At 38.9% G+C, this 27,384-nt stretch overlaps 2 protein-coding genes across 3 annotated transcripts; both read right to left on the bottom strand.

The window, feature by feature from the left end:
• Nucleotides 1–9,377: 9,377 nt before the first annotated feature.
• aph1b (APH1B gamma secretase subunit) lies at nucleotides 9,378–14,987 on the bottom strand. Of its 2 annotated transcripts, none has more exons than XM_036587173.1 (6): nucleotides 14,626–14,987; nucleotides 13,179–13,349; nucleotides 12,978–13,051; nucleotides 12,759–12,881; nucleotides 12,545–12,672; nucleotides 9,378–10,425 (listed from the first exon to the last, which is right to left on the bottom strand). In XM_036587173.1, the coding sequence occupies exons 1-6, from the start codon at nucleotides 14,736–14,738 to the stop codon at nucleotides 10,258–10,260; spliced, it is 777 nt and encodes a 258-aa protein (XP_036443066.1). In that variant the 5' UTR covers nucleotides 14,739–14,987; the 3' UTR covers nucleotides 9,378–10,257. The 2 variants fall into 2 exon arrangements, with proteins under 2 accessions (XP_036443066.1, XP_036443067.1); XM_036587174.1 differs by lacking the exon at nucleotides 14,626–14,987 and adding an exon at nucleotides 14,271–14,564.
• A 1,560-nt stretch (nucleotides 14,988–16,547) lies between these two features.
• slc38a8b (solute carrier family 38 member 8b) lies at nucleotides 16,548–26,834 on the bottom strand. The gene is made up of 10 exons (XM_036586871.1): nucleotides 26,616–26,834; nucleotides 23,302–23,500; nucleotides 22,728–22,878; nucleotides 22,527–22,631; nucleotides 20,693–20,750; nucleotides 20,446–20,560; nucleotides 20,185–20,332; nucleotides 19,019–19,218; nucleotides 18,866–18,917; nucleotides 16,548–16,650 (listed from the first exon to the last, which is right to left on the bottom strand). Exons 1-10 carry the CDS (start codon nucleotides 26,811–26,813, stop codon nucleotides 16,548–16,550), a joined length of 1,329 nt encoding a protein of 442 aa, XP_036442764.1. The 5' UTR covers nucleotides 26,814–26,834.
• Nucleotides 26,835–27,384: the final 550 nt, after the last annotated feature.

The following is a 27,384-nucleotide window of genomic DNA, read 5'->3' as shown; positions in this document are numbered from 1 at the left end:
TTTCCTTATATCCAAAATATAAGTGAGTTATATGTCAATATACTTTGTGGGAGCATCAAAATTCCAAACATGAAATCATATTTCATGCAACATTTATTCAAAGCAGACTTTAATGAAACAAGTTGTGGAAGTCATGCAGATGACAGCTGTATTTCGCTTTTGAATGCAATGATTTCAGTAGATTAGCCTATGTAACTCTGTGTATTTTAGCCATCAAGGCAAGGATCTCATGTAACTGCTTTAAGTTAAATGAAAAAAAATAAAAGAGCTTCAGGTTGTTGGCCCTGGCAGTGCCCGAAGGGATTTGTAAGTAGCTCTTGGTCCACTCACATCAAAAGTAAACCTTTTTCCTAGAACTTAGGGCATTATTTTTATTCTCAGTTCATTTTTTCAATGTATAGCAAGAAACTTGTTCAAATCAGTTTTGCCAGTAAGGAAATATTGCAAAAACTAGATGTGCTTTGTCCTTTCGGACAAAGTAATGCTCTTACTCCACTTCAATTAGTCGGCTGCTCGTCTTCTTACAAAGACTAAATGGAAAGATCACATTAGCCCAGTGGTTGCCTCTATTCATTGCCTGCCAGTGAAATTTAAGGAAACAATTTATTAATCCCCAAAGGGAAATTAGAGTGTTCCAGCATCATACATACAAGACAAACACAGAATACAGAGTAAAAATAATTAAATAGAATAAGAAAACGTACAGCATGAAATATCATACAATACTATATATATATATATATATATATATATATATATATATATATATATGGGTCTTACACTCAGATATAAAATATTGAAGTTACAGCTACTGTTGCAGTTAGGGCTACAGGTACTGTTATTGTTACAATGTTATAATAACAGTAATCCACAGATGAGTTAGTTTACATTTCCAGTACTGTTGCACAGTAATAGAAGAAAGTACCTAGTGCAGTAGTGCTGTAAATACAGTATTGTGCTGCTTCATGACCACTGCAGAATAATCAGTAACAACGTGCTGTGCAGATGATACATAGATATACATTGATGCATGAGGAATAGATGAATTAGAATGCAGTGTTGTACAGTCTGATGGCTGCAGGAAGCAATTACCTGCAAAAGCATTCCTGCAGTGAAGCTGGAGCAGTCTGCTGCTCATTGTACTCCTCTGTCCCTGTAGTGTTTTGTGGAGTGATCACTGACACCTTTGCAGCATCCCCCTCTCCACCTCCATCTCCACTGTGTTCAGTTTAGCCCCCAGGTCTGAGCTGGCCTTTCTAATGATCTTGTTCAATCTGTTAGTGTCCTTCACTGTAATACTGCTGCCCCAGCCCACAACCGCATAAAAATGGCACTTGACACCACAGATTCATGGTAAGTACTCAGCAGCTGGTCTTTCACACCAAAGGACCTCATCCTCCTCAGAAAGTAGAGTTCACTCTGGCCCTTCTTGTATAGCTTGTCCACACTCACTTCCCATCCCAACATGTCACACAGATGAACAACCAGGTACTTGTAGGTACCTTGTAGGCACCTGGATGTTCATCTGTGTCTTAATGTTCTCGCCCTGGATGGTGTTTCTGTTTGTTCCATTGATATGAATAGTGCTCCATTAAGTATTGAAATGAATGCAGCCAATATAACATAACCATAACTGTTCTGATAACCTTGATGAAGGATAAAGGCTGTTTAAATATAATTCAGGCCAGACACAGGTTGTCAGCTGATTCTCACTGCAGGTTAAGATTGTAACCAGTGCTTTCTCTCTTTAAAGGTGGAGTATACAGTTCTGGAGAAAGACTGATAACTCAACAGCTAAACAAGTACACCCTCCTTTCAGTGCTTCTCCAAAAGCTCCACCCCCCAAATTCATGGACGCATATTGCCAAGGCAACAACACAGGGCTAACAAACTCGTTTTTTAGCTCTTTGTGGCCTTAAAACCCTTCCCAAATGTTGTACGGACAAATACAGTGAGAACAATGAAGCAGCAATTACTGCAACATTAGCTAGGTTGTAGGTTAGCAAACTTTCGCTACAATTGCTGCTGCAATGCTAACCAGTTGCTATCACAAACATTAGCAAACAGCAAAAATACAATACTCACTTATTGCTTCTGTGTAACTGCAAAAACAAGTTAATGTTACCCACCCGTCAAGCAGAAACAGGGCAGCCTCCTCATCCCTTCTCATGCCTTTCAACAAAGTTGATAGTGAAGTCAGCTTCTTTTTCACCAGCTTCTTGTTCAAATTTTTTCCATCCCATCTTAAATGCTGCAGCAGTTTTATGCAGGTGCAGAATGGACTTAAGGTAGAATGGGAAAATACAAATAGAAAGCCAACTTCAGCCTCACCAACTTCAAGAAATATTAAGAGGAGGAATACTTGGAAAGTCACTTTCACCTGAACATTTCCTACTACACTATCTTGCATGCACAGTGCTGTGTGGGCGGTCAGTGCCTTTGCCTTTTGGGGACAGCAAAACAAAATGAGGAGAGGACCAACATTTTCACAGGGAGGCAGTAACATGCACACATGGCCGGACTGGCTATGAAAACAAGAAAAAGAGAAGCTCAAATTACAGCACACACAGACAGAGTGTGACGTCATTCTCAAAGTAGTTGTTTGCTGCTATGTTAATGTTTAAAATAATGTTGTATTTAGATCCTTTAAAAAGGGAAACCCCTGTTTAAAGGATCTAAATACCCCCATTTTTATATTTGTACAATTTGTAATATAAAGAATTAGGGAAAAACTTTTTGATCATTTTATTGTGACTGTAAGCACTGCAAGGAATTATAAAAGGATAAAAGAATTATGAAAGGATAAACATCATTAAAAAGATCAGCATTCTTTAAGAAAATTTCCATCACCTTCGCAGTTTATTGTATTCTTCATGGAAAATCATGGGGATTTCAAGGGCATTGATTTTGTCTGCAACAAAAAAATGTGTGTCACACGTTATGTCTTTATGCTAAGAACTTCAGATCCGTTCTCTTATGGTTGTCTCTCCCAAAACGCGTGCCATTTATTTGATTTCCTACTTCTGGCAAGTCATTTTTTACATACGACCACCAAGCACTATAGTTTTTATTTCCAGCAGTTATTTTGAGCGTATCGATTTCATCTGCAACAAAAAAAGGCAATTGCCGCAAGACTAGACTTGATGGCTGTGTTTTTATATCTCACTCTTGCAGTCAACAGCAGTTCACATTGACCATCAAGCCAAAGTCGTCGAAAACAAATGCAGCCATCGACAGCAGACTGCAGGATGTACACCACTATCACGATAACATGCGAAAATTCCCTGTGCAGGTAAAAGATTAAGTAAGACTACTGATGCTTACTTACCAGGCTTTACATGGTGAAGTGGCATTGGAGTGGCGGTGCAGTGAAAGTCGCTAATAAAAGTCATGGTGAAGTGGCGGTGAAGTGACGGTGAAGTGGTGGTGGAGTGGCAGCACAGTACCAACCGCTAATAAAAGTGGTGGTGAAGTGGCAGTGGACTGGTGGCGCAATGCCCGACACTAATGAAAGTGACTATGAAGTGGTGGTGAAGTGAAAGTCACTGGTAAAAGTGGCAGGGAAGTGGTGGTGAAGTGGCAGTGAAGTGGCTGTTCCTACCGTCACATAAGATGCCACTTCCGCCCGTCACCCGACATGCAGAGATCCAACCAGAGCCGGTTTATGAGGAATCTGATCCTATCACATCCTATCCACCTCCCCCCCAAAAAACAGACTGCTAAACAGCAGAGGGCGCCCGCGAGCAAGTCCTCAATGAATGGGAGTAAATGGAGCTCAATGGCTAAAAATAAAAAGTTATAAAAGTTTCTAACAACTTGCCCAGAACGTTTCTTTAATTTTAGAAAGTAGAAAGATGTATTTCACTACAAAAACAAAGAAAACTTACCATATATTTCCCTTTTTCTACAGCAAACAGGTTTTGGGCAGCAGAAGGCGGGCATTACCGCTAGTGAGTGCTGGTTGGTTGGCGAGCAGAGCAGCTCATTGGCTGTTCGCGCTCACAGACATCATGGACATATATAAGGTGTTGTTTTAAACTCCTATAGCTCGAGTTTAAAAGCTCTTTAAAATATAACAGCAGTGTTAAATTGTTTTATACTGTTCTGTGTTCAGGAAATGATTGTATTCTTTTGCATTAAAAACGTTTAAGCATTTATAAACTATGATTTTGCTCAAATGCTCCATATCAACCCATTCATTTTGGGAGAGGGGGTTGGATCTCTGCGTGCCGGGTGACGGGCAGAAGTGGTCACTCTTGTGGCCGCTTTTACTAGCGGCCGCCATTGAGCAGCCACATCACGGCTACTTCGAGGCCACTTTTATAAGCAGCTGCCATTGAGCAGCAATGTCGCAGCCACTTCGCGGCCACTTTTATAAGTGGACGCCATTGAGCAGCCACTTCGAGGACAAATCACGGCCACTTCGCTGCCACTTTTATTAGCGGACGCCATTGAGCAGCCACATCCAGGCCACTTTTATTAGCTTTTTTCTATAAGTTTTTTACAAAGTAAATAGGAAAAAATGTGAAAGTAAATATTAACCCATCACACATGAATTTATCTTGCCTCACTAAAATGCTGTGTAGTTAAGTTAGCCGTGTTATTTTGGTTTTGTACAGTGAATATTTAGCGATGTGGTGGTTGTTCGGTTGATGGGAGGATTGTTTTTTATTTTTTTCGGATTTTTTTTTCCTTTTTCCATTGTTTCATTTGACTTATCAGTGAATTATCCAGCACTATATTATTATTTTTTTTTTTGGAAGTGCTTCTGCTTTTTTCAGGTGCATTTGTTCTGTCCTGTTCACTTGAGAAGGTTGGTAGATTGGTGTGGGGGGGATCAAAGTCAGAAGCCCCATTCTCAAAAGGCTGAGACTGAGAATGAAGTGAGAGATTTAAAGTCATGAAAAAAATATATGATACCTGTAAAAAGACATTGTAAAGAATGTTCTTAAACTTTAAATATTAAATGAAATAATAAATATTAACTATATACGAGTGTATTGAGTAATTGACAAATGAATAAATACAAAGATTTAAACAAGAAAAAAAGTAAAAAAAAAATATATATATATATATAGTCATAGATAGAATAAACATGGTGTTCTTTATTTGACACTAACAAACACTGAACTGCTTTCCATACACATTTTAAGTTTGTCCTTTATTGTTATTTAAATACAAAATACCCATTGATTTGCAATAAGCATACAAAACAGAATATTAATGTTTAATTATCCTTGCTTGTCAAGTTTAACAAAATGTGTTGTCTAGTTCATCTTACCTTAAATAGAATGTGAGTATTGTTAAACAGAAACAGACATGAGCCTATCATGGAGTTACAGCAATATTAAGATTAGTCTCCCATAAGGAGAAAATTTATATATATTTCAAATATATTCTGAAATATATTTTTGCAATATATGAAAATGACCAAAAACATATTTCTTAAATCTGTATTGAAAAATGCATTTATTTGTATTTGTTATTATATTTTTCAATTGTATGTCATTTTAATAAAGGTTAAAGATGTAACTAAATATACATGAACTGAATGAACGGTACTGACTGCTGTGTTTTGCATTGTACTTTGCATTAAGACACTTACACAAAATGTATGCCAAATAAACAAGATATCAAATCGTCAAACTACATTTTCACAGTGTATCAATATCCACAACACTTGCTTTCTTCCAGTTAAAGGTCCATTTACCATCATTTACAATTAAGATACTGGAGCACAAATTACACACAAATTACTGGAGATACAAATTCACTTCAAAAAGCGGCTGTTTAAAAAAGTGGCTGCGATGTGGCCACAATGTAGCTGAACAACGGTTTCCGCTAATAAAAGTGGCCGTGATGTGGCTGCTCAATGGCAACCGCTAATAAAAGTGGCCATGATGTGGATGATCAATGGCGTCCGCTAATAAAAGTGGCCACGATGTGGCTGCTCAATGGCAACCGCTAATAAAAGTGGCCACGATGTGGATGATCAATGGCATATGCTAATAAAAGTGGCAGCGAAGTGGCCGTGATGTGGCTGCTCAATGGCGTCCGCCAATAAAAGTGGCCGCGAAGTGGCCGTAATGTGGATGATCAATGGCATCCGCTAATAAAAGTGGCCGCAATGTGGATGATCAATGGCATCCGCTAATAAAAGTGGCAGCGAAGTGGCCGTGATGTGGCCGCTCAATGGCGTTGGCTAATAAAAGTGGTCGCAATGTGGCTGCTCAGTGGCGACCGCTAACAAAAGCAGCCACTTCCGCCCGTCACCCTGCACGCAGAGATCTGATTCCTACTGCATTTTGGACTCGCTCGAGAGTGCTCTCTAGCAATTGAGAAACCAAGAAGACACTGCGGAGTGGTAATTCTCCTCTCTTCAAGTTCTCTGATCCAACCCCCTCTCTCTGTGGGCTACATCAATGGCCATCTTATCGCTGTCTCCCAGTTCCGGAGCCAGCTGCAACACTTTGCTTGCGGGACTCTTTGTGGGAGTATCTGCAAGTGATTGTGGCAGCTCCTTCAAAGTATTCTGTGGGTCTGCTTCAGTTTCTGAGTCGTCAGCTTGCATGTTGTCGTCTGTATTAAAAAAGTTCAGTAGAACATGAATGGTCATGAACAAGAAAGAGTGCATACTATTCTTGACATGAACAAGAAAGAGTGCATAGTATTCTTCCTTTTTCTCACTGTTTTACTTATCTTCTCCACATAGCCAGCAGGCTGTGGTGCATTGGTCTTTCTTTTTCAACCACTAGAGTTTTTTTTAAACAGAAACTGCTGTGATAAAGTTCCCAAAGTTTCTACACTGAGTTGCAGGGAAAACAACAAAGTATAGTTAAGGTGAGAGAGGAAATAAGATTTTTCCATTCCACCTTAAATGGCGCTGCAGTTATTCTTGCACCAGTGCACACTTAAGGTAACTGCAGCATCATTTAACGTGGACCGAAAAAGTTGAATAAGAAGCCAATTTAGCCTCGTGACAGAAAAAGCCATTTCCACAATGTAAATAATTTCACATTTCATGTTCATTAAATTATATAGGCCATTCCCACACTTCTGGGTTCGTTAACATGGAAGAGTAAATAGTAGCATTAAATGGCTTCCGGTCATGCTGACAACAATGGATGACATTGCCTGAAATCGTTGCTGCGTAATAGACCACTGTAGTCGTGACGTCATTTTGTAGTCGGCGCCATGCTCTTATACCCATTCATTAGGAACTCCGGGTCTAAGCTCCATTTCTCTATGGCCAGAATGAATAGGGTTTTCAAAAAATCGCCTCTATCGCACGCCGTGTTAAATAAAAATCTTCAGAACCCGATACATTTTGTCCTATGAACATTCCTCTCTTTAATACCACCAAAATATCCCACCGAGAGGTTTTATTTACAGGTATACCTGTAAATATGCGCTACAGTAGAACATTTCGATAAGGTAGCACAGCTCGTCAGAGCTCCACCACAGCCCGCCTTAGTTTCGTGTAGCTTAGTGACATCACATTGATGCGCAGTAGCTTTAGCTCGCTTGTAGTAATATTAGTATTATAGCTCTTTAACGACCTCGTAATTCGGAGGATCCAGTGGTATTCGGAAGAAAAATTAAACAAGACAAAACGTATCGGGTTCTGAACATTTTTATTACAGACAATTTTTTGAAAACCCTATTCGTTCTGGCCATAGAGAAATGGAGCTTAGACCCGGAGTTCCTAATATGGGCATAACGAGGAGTACAGAATGACGCACAACCACAGCGGTCTATGCACCAATAATTCTATGAAACTTTCTTATTGTGTTGCTATTTGACATTGACTGTACAGTGGGACCGATTTACTCGTATTTATGATTAGAAATGCTCAGATCAAAGATAAATATTTACTCACTGGCATATTTACAAACCTGGAGACTGTTATCACAGAAGTTTGCTTTAAAACCTTGAGGACAGACTCCTCATCACAGTAGCTTGGTGATTAGTTTATTGTAATGTAGAAATACGATGCTGTGTCTCTGTGCTGGTTGTGGTATTCAGGGCACTTGTCTACATGGGCTGAATAGTAAGAATTAAACCTGACAGACCTTTTCTTCTCCAAAATGAAGCACAAGTGCAAATCTGTTGACCATAAAGATCTGCTACGCTCCATCTCACCTTTGCAAAACTCATCTCAGGCAAATTCCTCATGGTTCATGAGGACTCAGACTAACTGGAATTTTGGGGAAAATCGTGAATCTGACAACCCTGCATGATGGAGAAAGAACTTGTGAGTGAAACACGTGTACAGAAAACAAGTAGTAGGTTATTCCTGGTTGCCGTAGCGACCCTGCAGCTTAAAATCCTACTGTCAGTGTAGCTTCACTGTAGCAACTGTTTTCTTTCTGTCCGGTTTCACTGTTGTTTCATTAACCGCACTGTCGTATATACCGATCAGGCATAACATTATGACCACCTCCTTGTTCTATGCTCATTGTCCATTTTATCAGCTCCACTTGCTATATAGGTGCACTCTGTAGTTCTACAATAACAGACTGTAGTGACGATGAAGTGACAGAGAAAGGTTTATGTAGGGGCATCTCCACAGATATTAACCAAGTAAAACAAGCCAAATTAATGCTTGACAAATATGAGTTTTTACAGTTCCTTATAAAACTGAATTGTTTTCAACCACGTTAGTAATATAGGTCATGTGAGCCTAAAACTGATACACGCTTCTCTCTTCAGCGTCTAGCAGCGATTGTGAAGAGATTTGAAGTAACCGGGGACAAAACATTTTTTTTGCACTCCTTGTAGATCATCTACCCTTGAATATAAAAAACAACTCAATGAAATCGGTTACGAAATGCAAACGTTATAGTGCTTTTTATTCAGAAAAAAATGCAGCTCCCCATTTACTTTACAGGCCAGTCTTGCCTAGACCAATATGGCGGACGTGTTGACGTATCGCGGCAACAGGTCGAAGCAGCCAATAAGGCGTCTATGTGCGTATGTTATTGGCCCAGTCCCATTTTACCCCTAGCCTCTACCACTAACCCTTAGCCCATTTTGTGCGTTCACATTAGGTAGGGTGTCCCGATTTTTGTTGAGATAGAGGGGTAGGGCGAAGTGTGAGGGCTTCATGGCCCTCCAAGCACAGGTTTTTCAGAGGCACACTCCAAACGGAGTGTTATGAGGAAAAAAAGAAAAACCGGCAAGATGGCTGCACAAACGACCAAAGAAACACAAAAATGTGAGTATTTTCTCAATTTAAAAATTATGATAACCATTGTATTGTCGTAGTTTAATGTTGTTTCAAACATGGTGGACAAACTTCTCAGCTAGACTCTTAAGGGGGCAGAAAAAGATTTAAACCAACTTTGTGTAGTTCTACTGAAATAATGATAAACATATTTGTATGATTTGACCTAAAACTGTTTTAATAAGGAAAGTCCATACACCTTACAGCCAAAGATGACTTTGAAAATGAATCTCATGAAAGTAACAGTGACATCAGAAAGACATCACTAACCCTGCTATAAAACTACCATCATTCACACCTTGTTGTAATGAAAGCAAAAGAGTTCAGTAAAAGAGACACCTGTATCCATCAGTCATGCTCTTGGTCATTTAGAAAGAAGTTTAACCTGATCTGCTGCACTGTCCCACAAGTATACATCAAAACTGACTTTCAACATCTGACCCGACTTGGGTCTTTGTATAAGACATAAGTTAAAATACAAAAACAGTGAGAACAAAACATCGAGTCCTCAAACATCACTATTAATATCACTAAAACATGAATGATGGTTTCAGAAATAGGACATTTAATGAAAAGAAGGAAAAAAAATGAAAATCAATAAGAATGTTGAATCTTGATTAAAGATGGTACCAGAGAATGAGTTAATGCCCTGACTGAAGGCACACAGAACAATGAAAGAACATGAACCAGCCAGAGCAAAACTACAATCTATTGACAGCCCAATGCAAGCTTTATTCAAAACTGCAACTGACCAGTTATTCATACTAGCTGTTCTACACACTGTCACTTTTTGTCTTACTTACGCATATACACAAGATGAGTGGTATGAACAGAGAAGAAAACAAAAGATGAATGCAAAAAGTGACAGATATGCACAAAGAAAATCCTCAGCAACCATTAGAAAGACTATCCAGATCCCAGAGCTTGTAGCTAACAGAGTCCAGGTGTAATAGCCGTGAATCCAGCCAGCTGGCCTCATGAGCACCTTGCTCGTGTCTTTGGAGAGATAGTCCTGGTTTGTGGTTGAAAGGTTATCTTGGCCTGTGATTGGCCAGGAGGAAGTCTTTGTCTTTGCAGGTGAGACAGAGCTTGAGGTTCCTTAGAGTGCCACCAGCACAAGAGAACGCCCAGCCAGCCATCACACTTAGTATGATGTAGGTGGGGATGAGACTGCCCTCATACTGTGGGTTTACAAATGTCTGAAAAATACAAAGAATACAGAGTTTTTCAAATGGCATACAACAAACCACTTGCCTCTTCCCGCTTCCCATATTTAAAGACAGATTTACCCCAGTCAGTAAAGCTTTTTCAGAAGGCAGATGACAAACTGTTTTTCTCTCGTAACCATAGTTACAGTGATAAGGCTATGCACAAACAGTGCTTGTCCAACACAGACTGCACTATTGTTTTACAACCATACATATCAAAAATTGGTATAACTAAAGAATTTGAGAATTAATTAAAGTGGCTAATAAAGATCAGGGAGACTCCAACTCCTAATTGGTTAAAACAGCTAATAAATGAACATGAATCATAAGCAATCATCTGGTCTTCTTTTGTTTGAGCCATTGATAGCCGCAGGAAGGTGCTGACATATTAAACTATGTTTAGCATACATGGCAAGAAGTGAATCAATGTTGGTTTCACTCCATTCTGCTTGCAAAGCACCTACATGGTGAATTTCACAGTTCTATTCTCTCCTCCATGACCATAAAAGTTGAGAGGCTGTCAACCTATGCACTTGGCAGACGTGCTTATCTATGGGCATGTGAACAATTAGTGATACACAAGCGATTGTCACCTGCTGTCTGAAAAGACTTCAATGCCAGTTAGTTAGTTGTACCAGCTGAACTTTAACCGTAATGTAGGGAATACAGAATAGTTAGTTTAACTAGCAATGTACAGAATTTAGGTTACATCATAGACACTTATAGTCCCATTATAAAGCCGATAGTTCCGGTCCTAAAATCTGATTGGCAGAGCCGTGTCCGAAACCAGTTTAAAATAAACAATATATGCACAAGATCGTCTCACAGCAACTGAGCTCTGTATCACTGCACCATGTCAAGAAAAATCTCTGTGCTGTTAATGGAATAATCTTTGACTGTAATGCTGCTCGAATGGACCGCCGAGTGTACTGATGGAGGAGGAACCTGTTTTTTGTTTAAACTGAGGGGCTTGCAACTTATTTTCTTAAGTAAAATTAGGCTGGTCAGCTAGCTAACAGGATAAAAGATACATAGCAGCATAAACAACTCCATCATTAATATCACAGGCTTAAATTAAAAGTACTTCCGATATGATTCACTGTAAAATGGCAATATGAAAATCCAAAAGTGTAAAACCCAGCTTGAATCCCAAATGGCTCCGTACTACCTAAGCAGTGTGCTAAATTTCTATGTAGTGCACTACGTAGGCAGCAGGGAGCCATCTGAGATTCGGCCCCAGTGTAAGCACTATTGGATTGGTGCTATATAAGACTTGCAGTTGTAATTTGGTGACCAAAAATTACTCATAAAGTGAAAAAGGTTCATGAAATGACCATGATATACAGCCATGGGTGACCAAACGTTCTTTTCTCATTCAGCAGTCAATGGATATCATACATAAACAACAGGATAGTTGTTTTGCATTTTAGTCATATGGCCCTTTCCTATTAAAGTAGGCTAGCGTAAAGACATGAAACACTTTTTAGGAATAACCAGAATAGCTGGCTTTTGAGACTACACAAACTACATTAAATGTGGTTAGTTAATTACCCATGTCTGTTCCTAAATGAAATGCCAGACAAATTAACAAATCCAAATAAATTTTGCTTTTCAATAATAGGGATGTATTGACAGCATTCATATATTTCATTTGTACTTAATATGTAGTCATTTTGTTCTGCTGCTTGCGGTTCTCAATGTGGAAGCATTCACACGAGAACTGTTGTGCACCAAATTTAATGACGAATTAGCATTAGACAATAGCAAAAAGTAGCTTCTAATTAATATGCATTTGGATGGCAGGAAAGGTAGCCATGTTAACATTTGTTTCCTGGTGGACATGGAACATACTAATTAGTAGGTGTAAAGTTGAAGCAAGATTGAAACACATACATTACGTCGAAACACATACACTAATTGGCGAAACCAGTTAAATTGTAGCACCTTATAAATTCCAGCATAGTTGCAATTCATGCGATTATCATAAAACTTCTGTTAACTGGTGCAACTGGCTATTATTTGACATAGTCTGCAATAATAACACAATCTAATTCACAACTATAATATAATAACTAAGAAGGAAGATTGTGTGTATGTTAGTTACTCTTACCAGACATGACACTAGCAGGTGACTCAAGACCACTGTTGCAACAGACCACCATTTCTGGCGCTCACATGCCTCAAAGAACACCACCCCCCAGAACATGTGCAGCAGGATTATGGCCAGTGTCATGAAAGCTGAAAAGAAGAATAAGCAGGTTTAAAATCAAAGGATGAACACACCAAAAATGTCTCCTGGTTTAAACACACTGTAGCTCCTTTACCTGAGGATATGAAGTAATGCTGGGAGTCACCATGGATACCGACAGTTCCAGGACCTACTGAGTCAGACAGGATGTTGACTACTGAAAATGCTCCACTCATGAATCCAAAGCCCAGGCCAGACACTGAACAACATACATGCACCATCAGATTAAGTACACATTATCATCTTTACACTAACATCAAGTTATAAACCATTAATTAATCTATAGTGATTATACCATAAGATAGTTGACGAATAGAGATGGGCATGGTGTCCTCTTGGCTGATGGCCAGTAGGCCTTCATTAGCTTTCCTGTGAAAGACATACAGCAAAATTAAATGACTTGTGCAACCACAGAACCACAGGGCTTCTAACATGCGAAGAGATTGCAGCGCACATAACTGCAAGGGATATCCTTTATGGAATCATTCATGCTTACTTCAATAATTTGTAGTAGGCAAATCGGAAAACCTCTTGAAGCAGTACAGATAGCACCACTCCAAATATGAGGAGGCCTTTCTGCTGTGCGGCACTGTTTTTGTTACTCATCTGTACAGTTACAAACCATACCAACGATGAGAGTAGCAAAGATACCAGCCAGAAGAATGCCCTGCAAAACAAAACACTGATCACAACACACACCAACCTGTTTCTTTTAGAAGAAGCAGCAGTAACAAATTAGTGTAGAAAGCAGGGGTGGATGATATGGCAAAATATATACCATACTTAAGACATTTTCACGATACATGAGATCTATCACAAAATTTACATTTTTCTGGTTACACAGTGCAGACCTTTTATACAGTAACACTACTAGTACAGTGTAGCATCACTTCCCCTGTAAACGAAAGATGTTTTGTGAAAATGAAACTGCTAGTCAGAATCAGCTATATAATAGGCTACTTCAAGACATTTTCATGATTCACAATATGCATCGCGATATAGGATTGATAAGTTGGTACTGAGAGGAAAAAAGCTAGGTTTAAAAATACAATCAAAAACTATCATTACAATGATTTTTGTTCAGTTTTACACACACTAAATTCAGTTAAACTGGACTAATTATGCCCTGTGTATAACAAAACATGCAGTCTGTCAATGTTATTTGAGTATTGATGATCTACACAGTTTGTTTAGAAAAGTAATGTATATCATGACGTAATGTGACTAACTTATCAAGATGACGATATTTATCTTGATAAATTAGAAACGTAACGCATGTCATAACGTAATGTCACCAATTTATCAAGATAACAATAAATATAGTCATACTGCCCACCCCTAGCACAGATGTTTTTTTTTTATCACCTGATTCTTTTCAGCAAGATAAATTCAGCTTGTTATGAGGAAAAACAGTTAAACGAAAAACGTGTTGTTTATCCGACAGGAAAAAGGAGAACATCTTTTTAGCATAACACAGCAAGCCACTTAGCCACTTCTAAAATGTTCTGTATGATGTTGTTACTAAGCAGACAGCGTTATTGAGATATCGTGCACTATTCAAAGGCAGAAAACTTCGATGTTACGTTACTTGATAAGCTGCATCAACGGGTAGGCAGTTCATTTCAGTGTTTTACAGACTCACTTTCGCATCATGTGATTGTCCCCTGACTGACTACCTGATGATTTCGGAGCGAGGGCTTACTAACGCAAGTGTAGCCAGAAGTAAAGCCAGTTGGTTATGGCAGCTAAATGAAGCCCCTTCGCCGAGTGATGCTTTCTGAATCTAAGCCTGTTAGCTAATAAGCACACACCAAAATGTATCAACACCCTGAAGATGTTAAATTACCTACAACAACCGCCGGCAGCTAGTCAGTATGCTAGCTAGCTAGCGTAGCTAACGAACACACTCGTAACATACGAGCACACAATTTTGCGTCACTTACCCAGCAATAAGAAAGATAACTCGAAGTGGATCCCGGGCAATAGTAAACAAGAACAGTGCTATGGCTGGGCCAAATGCTATAAACGTACAGCCAAAAAACACAGCTGCTGTCATGACGGATTTGAAGTGGGTTAGCTAGCTAACGTGATAACGCCGCTTCTTCTTGCCTCTTCATGCAATCTGGTCTTATAAGAGGGGTATAAAACTATTTTTCAGAGAGTTCATAGGGTTGTAGGTTAAGCAGGTTACATGGGCGAGCAGTGGTTGACCAGTTAATGTCCACTTTTCCTTAAAATAGGTTGAATAGGCGTAATCCTCCGTCTGATGATTTCAGAGCCGACGGGTAACTTCCTGTTGTCTGTCACATGAGCAAAATGTCTTAAAGGCACACTGAGTCATTTGAGAATGGCAGCTACTTAATTTGCTATCTGCCTAACGTAGAAGTAAAGGTGATGAACAGTGAAATATGTGTCATTAATGATAAAGTCTTTGTATCGGTCTTAAATAACATATCCGGTCTAAGCCTGTATGGGCGTTTTCACCATTGATTACTGTAATATAGTGCTTCTCAAGAAACAACAGGTGTTAAAAAGATTAAAATAACCTAATATTTGGCATCACCATACATCTACGCAATGCTCAGTGATGCTTCTCATTCTGTTTTCCATTTTTTAAATATATTAATTTGACATGTTTAAGAAAAACTCTTGGTACCAGTGTTTTATATAATTATCAGTTCTTAAAAGGAAACTTCAGTATCAATCCACCCATTCCTAATCAAATCCATAGATTGAGCTTAAGACACAAAAGTATATTTTGAAGCTTGTTTAAAATACACCACAATTTTTGTTCAGGCTGAGTCACAAATGGTTTTGCACCCCCTACATAGTGCACTGCATAGTTCATGAAACTACGGTTTCTACACCTAAATAGTGCACTAATTGTTGGATAAGCAGTCATGCTGCTTATAGCTCAGTATAAATGGCTATAAATCAACCAGATCTATAACACACTATTTGGGAGTAGAAGTCATTTTTTCATGACCTACATAGGGCACTACATAAGAGAGTACGGAGCCATCTGAACCAGCTGTGTCAAAATTTTGTTTTTATTTTTTATTCACTTTATGTCATTCACATCAAAATAATCAGTGAGGACATTAATGTCTTGGATTAAATATTTATTAACAGAACCATACATACCGACAACCTAAATAATGGCATAAATTAATAAAAAACAACACATATTTGATCTTCAGTACTGTACAACATATAAGTTACATCACATGTCTACTCAATACTGACAAATATAATCATGCAAACCATGAATGGCTTCTGCTGCTGAAAGCATCCATGATTTAAATGGCCGAGATACATGTTATGAGATATATGTTTCTCAGACTCAGAAAGCACTGAAGCTTTCATTTTCATGGTCTTGACATGCCAAGTATCTGTATGCTTAAAATAAGAGTTAAAAAAACAGTACATTTTTGCTCAGTGCTGAATGTTTCACATTTAACTGTTTAAGATCTTGTTTTAAAAAAAAGAAGTGAATCATTGAGTTAAAATTTTTTGGTGTGACAGATTTGGTCCTGAAATGGCATTGATCCAGAGGGTGGAGAATGTAGCTCAATGCAATAAAAAATAACCATTCATTTATAGTCCAAATTCAGATAAATAAATACTTGCATTATTTTCAATCTCCCTTTCTACTCCAATACATTTACTCTTTTTACTGATCAGGCAGCTTCTTCCTTTCCTTTGATATCAAAACAATAGAAATGTAACTTTTCTTTAGTGGTAGGGCGCAAAGCTCAGCAAATTCCTCCCACAGAGAGGTTAGAAACAACTTTAGCCATTCATTTAGGTACACAAGCAAGTAATGTTAATCATCCACCAATTTCATTGTTGATGAAGATGATAATCAGAACTTGTGTGCTAGCTCCATGATAGCAATGGTAGTACTCTGGCCAAAGATGAAGGCTCCGGTAACAACAGTGACAACGCCCCAGCCAGTTAGGAACATCCTAAAAACATAAAGGAATCACAAAGAAAGAGTGAAATTTTATTTACATAACCTAAAATCACACATTGAGGATTAAAAGAACTATTCTGCAAAAAATCTGATTTACACAGTTTTCCACTTACCCCCACCAAGACATGTTTGGTGACTGTAGCGTCTGACTGCAGCTTCAGCTACACAGTGAAGTTTTGTGCATTTTTATAACTCAGTCAGTGAGAGACGTTTTGGGCACGTATTTAATTAAAAGATCTGGGTGTCTATTAGGGCTGACCTGAACATTTCAAATACTCATTACATTTCTTCTTTTGTTTCTCTATTCAGTGTTTGAAAAAGTCATCTAAAATTAAATAAAGCCTAAAATAACTTAGCAAAGACCTTTAGATACAAAAGTTAAAGCTACATTATGTAAGTTTTGAGGATTTGACGACCATTCTGGTGGAAAGGTGTAATTGCACACAATTGCGGAAGAACAGTTTCTACTGTCAGTTGTGTTTAACACCCCTCCCTTGAACAGATGAATCTGATGACAGCAAGCATGTTGAAAGTGTATTCAAAGAGATCAACACTTGTTGAACAATGTCTTCAGAGGATGTAAGTTGTAAGAATGTTGATTTTGAGACCTAAACATTGAGAACTACTTTTTTGAACCTGTGAACCAATAATACATAAAAACCACATAAAGTGTTCCAAAAAGTCCTAGAAAATCCAGGCCAACAACTCAGGCTTTAAAGGGTGACCTGCAGCACATACACACCATATTTTAGTCTGGTTTGGTATTTTATCAGCTCCACTTGCCATATAGGTGCACTTTGTAGTTCTACAATTAGAGACGGTAGTCCATATGTTTCTCTGCATACTTTGTTAGCCCCCTTTCACACTGTTCTTCAATGATCAGGACCACCATTGGACCACCTTGTATTATCTGAATGGTGGATCATTCTCGGCACTGCAATGACACAGATGTGGTCGTTGTGTGTTAGTCTGTGTTGTGCTTGTATAAGTGGATCAGTCACAGCAGTTTTTAAGCACCTCAGTGTCACTACTGGACTGAGAATAGTATATGAAAATATTGGCGTCCTGTGACCACCAATGAAGGACTAGAGGATGACCAACACAAACTGTGCAGCAACACATGAGCTATCGTCTCTGACTTTACATCTGCAAAGTGGACCAACAAGGTAGGAGCGTCTAATAGAGTGGACAGTTAGTGGATACAGTGTTTAAAAACTTCATCGGCACTGCTATGTCTCATCCACTCGCACCAGCGCAACTCACACTAACATGCACACTAACATGCTGAGAATCAACCAACACCCAAATAATGCCTGCTCTGTAGCGGTCCTGTGGGGATCCTGACCATTGAAGAACAGGGTGAAAGGGGGCTAACAAAGTATGCAGAGAAACAGATGGACTACAGTCTGTGATTACAGAACTACAAAGTCCACCTATATGGTAAGTGGAGCTGATAAAATAAACAATGACTGTAGGAACAAGGTGGTTTTAATGAAGTGACCGTTCAATGTATATAACTGCAGCAATCCTTATCTGAGTACCACCATGCACCCAATCCACACTGCCTATAATTTAACTGACTCTTTGTTCTCCCTTCCTCTTTATAATTAAACAATTTTTTAAACAACAGGTTTAAAACATGACAGCGCAAACTGCAGATTTGTTTTTTTTGATGAAATCCCAATCACAAATCTTTACTTCTCTTTCAGAGAAGAGTATTCTTCACACACACATATACACACACACTATTAGTGCAGCGCTGATCTGCAACTACTACATCAACAAGATCATTACATTTTAATAATTTATTATTTTAAGTATAGTTTAGAATGCTTGTGGGAGTGTGTGATCTCTACTGAGTTGCGCGAGTGGGAAAAAATAGCATTTTGATGGTAACATTCATTAAAATTGTAGTATATCTGGTCCATCAGATGGTTGACTCAATTATTATCATTTTTAAAAGTGACTTTGAGAAGAAGCATTCCAGTACTACTTAGGAAATATTTAGTATCTGAAGCTTGTAAAGTGCTGTTTTGGCTCAGCCCTAGTGCCTATTGACTTTAATGTTTGTTAACGTTAGCCTCATAGCTACAGTGCCCAAGCAAAATCTGGACACCAAATTACAATTACATCTGGGCTTAGTGGAAAATTGTGTAAATTGTTTTTTTTGTTTTTTTTTCCTTTAGTAATATACACAAATCACTCACTTTGTTCTGTGACCCATTGGTTCTGTCTGCATGGCAAATATGAGACACAGTCCTGCAAAAGAACAGCTGAGAGTTCAATATTTTTCCTACAATTTTTATTACCTGATTCCTTTTTTCCTGTGTTGTTTGACTGTGTGTGTGTGCGCGCCTCACCAGGAAAGATAAAGATGAAAAAGGCACTGATTCCTCCAATTACGCTGATGACATCACTCATGTCTGGTACATAGATGGCAATAAATAGTGTCACACCAATCCACAGCATTGTTAGACCCACCCGGCAGCGGCTCTCAAACACTGCCGTAACCATAGCCTCACGCTCCCGGTAACGCAGCACCAGTGTCAGTATCACAGACCTGGGGAACAGAACACAGACATGCCGATTGTATATGTGTGAGGAAACATAAGAAAGCAGAAGAGATACTGTTTAAAAGCTACTGCTTGTTCCAATACTGTTTTTAAGTCCTTGTCAATTCAAAGGAATCCCTGATGCCATCTTAAGGCTAGTTTTACACAGTGAGACTTTCAAGCACCTTTAATTTACATGAAACTAAATTGCACTTGAGTAAAGCATCCTAATGTAAATAATGCATAATGTAAAGCATCCTGCAACTCATTCGAAACTGAGCCATAACAGTTGGTTACAACCTCAAGGAAACAGGTTTCACTGGATTAACGGTCAAAAAAATGGTTTATTGGGTGGTTGAAAAGTAGACCCCTCTGATTGACTTTATGCAAGGTTGGTAGTTTTTCATTCTGTCAGTTAGCTGAGCCATGACAACAAACATGAGTGTCTTGAAATTCACATTACTGTAACCAGCTAGCTTAATTAGCCAGCTAACAGTAACAGCTGTTTAGATGGCTGCTTGTGCCAACATTTATTCATCTAGACTGCTGTTACCAGAATCTTTGTAGCTAAATTAATTTTCCTCTCTGTTCTGATGTAACATTATTACTTTACTTTTGCTAGTTAGCAAGCTAAAGGCTAAACAGCTAGCAACAACAAAAAAAGGCAATACACCTCAGTTTTAAACCAAAGCTTATAGCTAGAGAAAGCAATTATTCTTAAAACTTGTGTACATTATTTTCATTGATCTTAAAACTTCTGCAAAATTTGCATGACTAGCCCGTTAGCTTACTGAGGACGACCTAGCAGAGGGCAAGAGAATTCTGATTGAAGAATCTGCTCTTCATTGTCCTCTCGCCCCCTTGTGCTGCGAGCAGCCACTAGTGTAAAGTGTGTGTGATGTTCTGAGGGCGTGTTCAAAAAGCGCTGAAACAGGAACCTAGATACCACACACAAGATGTTTTGATCTATGCACCTGCCCAGCAGAAGTATTATGGGGTAGATGGTGATAATTGATATCCCAAACAACAGCCTCGCAATGATCATCACCACATCATTTCCAGGGTATGACATCAGAATGTCCGAAGCCACTTCTTGTCCAAATGTAAGGAAGCCAAACACTCCTAGTGAAAAAGAGATGGTTATGTTAATTCTGTGAGACAAAAACGGCTGATGTAGATAATAGCAGTACTCTTTTGAGGCCAGTGTCAGGGGTGACATCCTGCCCGAGGCTCACCTGTAAGGGTGTAGATAAGCAGGCAGAAGATCATGGAGACCATAGCAATGAACACCCAGTGGGTAATCTTTTTGTTCTCCATGCTGCTATAAATGGCAATGCAAGCTTCATGACACTAAACAGAATACACACATACTGATCAAAATAAATGGTAGATACACAATGCACTTACAAACACACACATCTAAAGAGTCCATAAACACACCTAATGGGCAAGCACAGCAAGAGGCCTAAAGCAAAATCTGACCTGGAAGCCAAAGCAGATGGTAGGGACCACACTGAACATAGAAGCCCAGGACTCCATGCTGGAAAAAAACAAAGAGTTGTTTAGATAATCATTTGTTTTTTTCCCTTTTTTACATCAATTAATCATCTTGATGCACTTTTGATAGCCCGACTCCAGGCCAAATTACAGCATTGCTAGTCTGGGAGGACAGACACTGTACATGCATCCTCTAAGGCATCTGGCACGACAAGCCACATAGAATTTACAGTGGAGCTCTGATTCAATCCAAGCTGTTAGAAGTATTTTTGATCTTATTTAGTTTCAACATGGACAAAGAATCTACATTCCCCCCTAACTTTGTGAAAAACTCAAATAAGCAACTGCTTATCTTTAAATGAATTCATTGAATATATATATTTTTAACATATTGTATGCTACACCAACACTATGCATTTAAATGAAAGTTTTATACTTGTAACTTGACTAAAAGAGTTTAACTTCATAATACACACCACTGTTCAAAAGTTTGGAATCAATGTTTTCAATAATACAAATCAATTTGGTAGCAGATGATTCTAAGATGCTAGTGAAGTGCAACTTCCCATGTTTCAAATAATTTGCAGGACACTAGGTTGCTGTAAATATAAATATAAAATAAGCCATTTTAGATGTCTTAGGATGAATTCAGAATAATGGACAGACCAACGGTCGATGCTTTAATGACTGAGAAAGGCATATAGCCTGCAGAATTAAGTTACAAGAAAATCAATCAATAGAATTCATCACATTTTGAAAGTGGAGACCAAATCTTAAGGCAGGTAATTTTACCCGAATAAATAAATAAATAAATAAATGCATCTGTTTACAGAATACATGTAATATTGAATAAAACATCTAAAAATATTTGGTAAATAGTTTGTAATATTTAAATCCACACTATATAAGTTATTATTATACATAAAATTGTTGGTGACACTTTTGAATGGCAGTATATGGGAAATTAAGTCAACAGTTATCCAGACCAGGAATTTTCAGTCCTGGGACAGTGTGGTAGCAGGTCTTCATTCCAAAAAACAGGAGCAAACATGGTTTGAAGACTGAGACCAACTGAAACAAACAGAATCAGATGTGCTCCTTGCTTGAATTTAAAAAAACACTGCAGTCACACTGACCCTTTGTGGATAAGACTGGACACCCCTGACCCCCTGATTTCCTGCTCAAATGAATGTACAATGCCAGAACTTCTTAATGACAGCAAATTTATTTTTTTGTTAAACTACCCTTGTGTTGAAAGCTGCGAAAGTCAATGTATCATACATAGCTGTGATACTAAGATGACAATGTTAGCTAACTAGGTTACTTACAGCAGCGTGACTAATATGTATGAATATTCACTTCTTGTTTCTTTTCTTTGCAACATTTAATCTGAAGCATAATTTGGATCCCTTCCACTAGTGAATGAATCTGATGATTGTGAGCATGTTGAAAGAGTATTTAAAGAGAACTCAAAATCTAACCAGACCTACACCTCTGACTTTTAAATTATTATTTCAGGCTTCACAGCAGCACATGCACATCATATTTTAGAGTGCTTGTTGCCTCCTGACTCAATAACACTAGTTCTTTCAAATTTAACAAAAAAAATCTTACATAGTGCAGCTTCAGGTGGCCCCTCAATAAATCGCATAAAGAGTAGTTCTTGTTTGTTTTTTCCTAAAGTTTAAATGACAGCTACGTCCAAGTGTCATGCAAATTTATGTATGTGAGTCTCTTTGTGGTTAGTAAGTCTCTCTTTGAAAAATACTGCCTACTCAAAATCTGATCCAAACACACACACACACACACACACACTTACCCTTCACTGCGTTCTGGAGTGAGGTTGGCTGTGTGTTCCTCTTTCAAGTAATACTTCACTATGACAGCAACACTCAGGTAGGTGGCAGCCAATGTTCCCAATACACTGCCCAAAAACATATAATATACAGACATTATACTTTAATCAGTATCAGTGGAGTAATATTAATAAGCAATATATTAACCAACTGCCAAAACATACCTGGTGTATTTCTGGATGCTGATTTCTTTAGGTATTGAGAGAGGGAGGATGATGATAAGGCACATAATGGAGAGTGCAAAACTCTGGTCTGTATACCAGTGATACGGCATTACTTTTTCTCCTGTCACCATTTCATACAAAGATAGACACACTGAAATGACATACACAGAAATATTTGTTGAAAGTGTGAACATATCTGGACACATACAGTGTAGAGTTGCCAGATTTGCCAGATTGTGCTTCATCAACGTGGCCTTGCCATTTCCTTTCAGGGGAATCCCTGTCACCATCTTAAGAGCTGTAATTTATGTAGGGTAGTTCAAAACCCTGGGGAAAAAAATGTTTTTCATTACAAAGTTTGTATACCTAGCGAATTAGCTCAGAGGCTAACCTAGACAAGGGTGAGTATGTTCCAATTGAAAAATCTGCTCCTCGCTGTCCCTTCCTCCCCTTGAGTTCCAAGTGGCCACTTACGTAACGTGATGCACTTCCACACATTGAGTCGAAGTTGGCAAGAGCATGTCAAAAAAAAACTACTGGAATAGTGTCATGGACTTACTCCCACTCAACTTACACTTCTCCAACTGGTCCTGCACCACCACAAGGAATGCAACAGAGATCATGAAGAGGTTGAAGACGAAGCAGATCTCACAGAGCTGGCCAATCCTGCGGCCACACACTTCTTTCACCACATCATGATAGGTGCTCTGTCGACTGATAGACGAGGCATATCCCAGAATGACCAAGCCACTGATCAAAAATACCAGAGACACCTGACAGAGTGACAAAAAGAGAGATGTAGATACTGGGGTCAGTTGTACTGTAATATGATTCTGCAAATGTGCTCTCTGTAGCCCAGACCCAGATGGTGATGCATAAGAGGACTGCAAGGCCTTTTTCACATTTAGGCAATCAAAGGAGTGTTCACTAGTAGTTTCAAGTTGACAGTTATGTGATGAAAGATGAGTCAATATCCACTAATTGCTGATGACGAGAAGAGAATGCTGCAACCAGCAACTTTAAAAATCTGTGATGAAGCAAAAACTTCACAGGTCAGTAGACCATGATATGCCCTTCACAATGAGCCCTGGATCACATTGCTAACCCTCAGGGAACTGAAGATAAGGACCCCGGAATCTCGCAAAATTCAAATCCGACTTAGGCACACCCTAGATGGCCTTGGTGATCCCCTGCGGCAGAGGTCTGGAGAGCCGGAGAATGCGTTACGCTTCCTCTCCAACAACACATGACTTTTCATTGTAGTCTTCAGGAACCTGGAGGAGATGATGTTCAAAATCTGATATTTAAAGCACTGTAGAATGGTGGAGAAATGCCAAAACTCCACAGGTGAGTAGAGCGTGATGTGCCCTGTCCAATGAGCTCTAGATCTCATTGGTAGCCTTCAGGAAACCGGAGATGCTTTAAGCCTGTTAACCGGCAGTAATGTTGACTAGTCTGTGCAACCTTTACTGTATGCTAAATTTGCATATTTAGCAAACTAGATTTGGGCAAATTATAGCTCACTGAAAAGCATGAGTACGACTGATATGCTGGGTGCGTCACATGCAGAACCTGTACATCATACGAGTCTGTCCTCATCGCACACGTTTAAACCAAGCACTCTCATGGTTTCTTTCCCTGTAGGTCTGCAAGTTGTTGATGTCACCAATGTGTGGTCTTTGAGGAGGACCGTAGGGTTAAGGGTGGCATTTGAAACTGGGCTTTCATGGTACAAATGTGCAAATGTTTAATAAAGCTTAGAGCTAGGCTTACAGCTAGAAACACATATGACTAAATCCACAGCTACTTTTACTGTTTTTGACTTGGATAGTGAAGAAGATAAATATGTTTTGTATTGTTCCATCCCGTATCATTACTGATCTGTAAAATGACTGTTAGAAAAATGACTGACATGAACCATGCTTACTCATCTTAAATTTAGAGTTTCAGCAGGCATAAAAGAATGGTGGAGCAACACACACAGGAAAAATACTTCTGGATAGCAAAGCTAATATTATCATTATTGTTCATTTCCTAAGGAAAAAACATTAAAATACCTCAGAGATATTTAACAAGGTTAATACCTTGTTTGTTAATTCTCTTCTTGATACTTCATTTCTTGAGTGCCTTGCTATCCCTTTGCTGTTGTAGCACTGTGAATTTCCCCAGTTGTGGTACTAATAAAGGATTATCTTATCTTATTAGCACCATTCATTACTCACAACACCATAAAAGAAAACTTAATTTTCAGTTAAAACATTTAATTGTCACTCAATTAAATTATTCTCACTCAAGCATGTTCTCGGTTCCATACTTCCACTTTTGAAAGAATACTCTGATATTCTAATTCTGATGTCACTGCACTGGCTACTGGTTAACTACAGCATTGACTTTAAAGTGCTTCTAATTGAACATAAATCACTGAATGGCCTTGGACAAAAACACACTGCTGATCTGCTTTAAGTATATGAACCCATTAAGCCTCTATGATTACAAGTGACCCATCAGTAAGTAGTGCCCAGAATCAGAGCCAAACAGGGTGAAGCATCGTTTAGTCATAATGCTGCCCACTGGTGGAATAAACTCACAGATGATGTCAGATATGCTCCAAATGTAGCCATCTCTAAGTCACATTTACAGATGTTCTTGTTTTCTTGTACCTTTTGCACTGCACTTTCTCGTAGTGCTACAGTAATTTTATTTATTTTAGCTTATTTCATTTTCTATCTCTATCTCTACAACACACTGTATTATTTTTGTTACTATTTCTGCAAATGCCTTTCTGAGGTGCTATATCTCAGAACGTCATAAGGTTTCAAATTTCTTTACAGTGGTGGTGTTAGGTACCAGGGCTTGCAGTGTCTACAATGCAAATATAGCCATTATTATTATTATTATTATTATTATTATTATTATTATACTATTTTAAATAACCAAAGAACCTACATTCTGATTTTTTTTATTCATAATGTTGATAGCGTTAAAATAGGAGTCAATCTGAAAAAAAAACTTGATTTACTATTTTGCTTATATTTTCGTGCTGTTTTGCCTTAACATTCAATTAAATAGCTATAGTTCCTCTGTACTTTTACCCTGCTTAGAACTTATCAGCAATACACCGAGGCGTTATACACACACACACGCACACACACAGAGGACAGAGTGCTTTAAATGTATACCATTCATTAGTGTCAAACTGTCAGAGGCAGCATCAAATTCACACCCTAATAAAAAATCTGATGCAGCAAACACACACACAGACACACCTGTCTTAAGACTTTAAATTCATTATGAATGAGACTTTGAGAGCCATGTGAATCTTACATTTAAACTGCTATTAAATGTTTAAGCCATTCATGTCCAACATCTAAACTGAGTATGATGAGGAAAAATCTACTAAATTTGTTCTTATTGGTCTGGGGTTTCCAGTCCTAGTGCTTGAGGTGCCACACTATCAACATTTTTGTGCTTTGTCTTATCTAGAACATCTGATTCAACTAATTTCTCACTAATTAATTCATGCTTCTAGTGTACTGGACCAGGCGTGTAAAGTATGGGAAACACAGAAATGTGCAGAGGGGTTGCTCGGACTGGGTTTGGGAAGTCTATTGTGAGGACATTTTGTATGAACATCTAACAGTGCGTGTTTGATTTTGTTAATCCGTCTAAACTATTTTATTCATTTTTTTGTGTTTGTGTTGCTAAAAATCTGTAATGCCAAGTGACCACTAGACTGAATTCAATGAGAAAAACTCACTTTTTAGCCATATGGTGTGTTAGATTTGAAAAAAATATATATTCTTCAGATTTGAGCTCAGGCAAGCTGGACCAAGTGAAATGTAAATATGTTTACACACAAAAAAAACAGTCAATAGCTTGATTACGTACCATCTCCACAGTGATGGCTCTGTTCACGCCACCCGCCTTCTCAAACGCCCATGGGAAGTTGAGGAGTCCCGCTCCGAGCGCGGATTTCAGCATGATGAAAATGGCCCCGAACGAGCCGAGGCGCGGCTCCTCAGAGCCTCGCGCAGGTTTGGACAGCAGGCTGAGGCTGCGGATGCTCTCGCGCGCGAGTTCCTCCATGACTAGCCGAGCTCCAGACCGCACGCGCGCACAGCAGAACAGTGGACACGCCGAAAACCCTCACAGTCTGTACGGGAGTCTGAGACAGTCACCGTCAAACGAGGGAAACAAAGTTAGAGCTAACCCGCTGAGCGGTGTGAGTGGACCCGAACAAGCCTCGGTTGATTGAGCCATGCGAGTTCGGTGTCTTCTCAATTAAGACTCTCTTTAAAATGTCCCGCCTAGGTGAGAAATCTAGAAAAGATTTGTTAGCGTTTGTAGCTTTTGTGTGATAGGTCAGAGCTCGAGCCAGGACTCGGCTGTTTGAAGATGCGGGAGGAAGGTTCAGTAATATGTGAGCACGTGCGCGGCTGTGTGCGGGTCACACTGACCCAACTCACCCCGTCCCTTACACCCGGCTGTGTAAACACATCCATTCGTCAGCGAGGAGACGTCTTTGCAAGCAGTGGAGTCTTCTCGGAAAAATGCATCATTTGTCTGTGAACTGCAGCGTTTCGGAGGTAAATGAAAATGTAACACGCCCTTGACAACTGACTCCGTAAAGTAGGCGACCCTCTCTAGTTTCCCCCTA

This window comes from Colossoma macropomum, unplaced genomic scaffold, assembly GCF_904425465.1.
Source record: "Colossoma macropomum unplaced genomic scaffold, Colossoma_macropomum, whole genome shotgun sequence".
In the NCBI taxonomy this organism is placed as follows: Eukaryota; Metazoa; Chordata; class Actinopteri; order Characiformes; family Serrasalmidae; genus Colossoma; species Colossoma macropomum.
Note: the sequence above shows the minus strand (reverse complement) of the source record. Positions and strands in the feature narration are given on the sequence as shown.

What these genes read in the sequence shown, in the direction of transcription:
- aph1b (XM_036587173.1), bottom strand. Translation starts at nt 14,738, where the DNA reads ATGACAGCAGCTGTGTTTTTTGGCTGTACGTTTATAGCATTTGGCCCA. An exon ending in GCCTACTACAAATTATTGAA is followed by an intron (nt 13,052 to 13,178) that starts GTAAGCATGAAT and finishes TGTCTTTCACAG; the next exon opens with GAAAGCTAATGAAGGCCTAC. An exon ending in ACCTGCTAGTGTCATGTCTG is followed by an intron (nt 10,426 to 12,544) that starts GTAAGAGTAACT and finishes TGTATTTTTCAG; the next exon opens with ACATTTGTAAACCCACAGTA.
- slc38a8b (XM_036586871.1), bottom strand. Translation starts at nt 26,813, where the DNA reads ATGGAGGAACTCGCGCGCGAGAGCATCCGCAGCCTCAGCCTGCTGTCC. An exon ending in GCAGGACCAGTTGGAGAAGT is followed by an intron (nt 22,879 to 23,301) that starts GTAAGTTGAGTG and finishes ATGTCATTTCAG; the next exon opens with TGTGTCTATCTTTGTATGAA. An exon ending in CCATCTGCTTTGGCTTCCAG is followed by an intron (nt 20,561 to 20,692) that starts GTCAGATTTTGC and finishes TATTCTGTTTAG; the next exon opens with TGTCATGAAGCTTGCATTGC.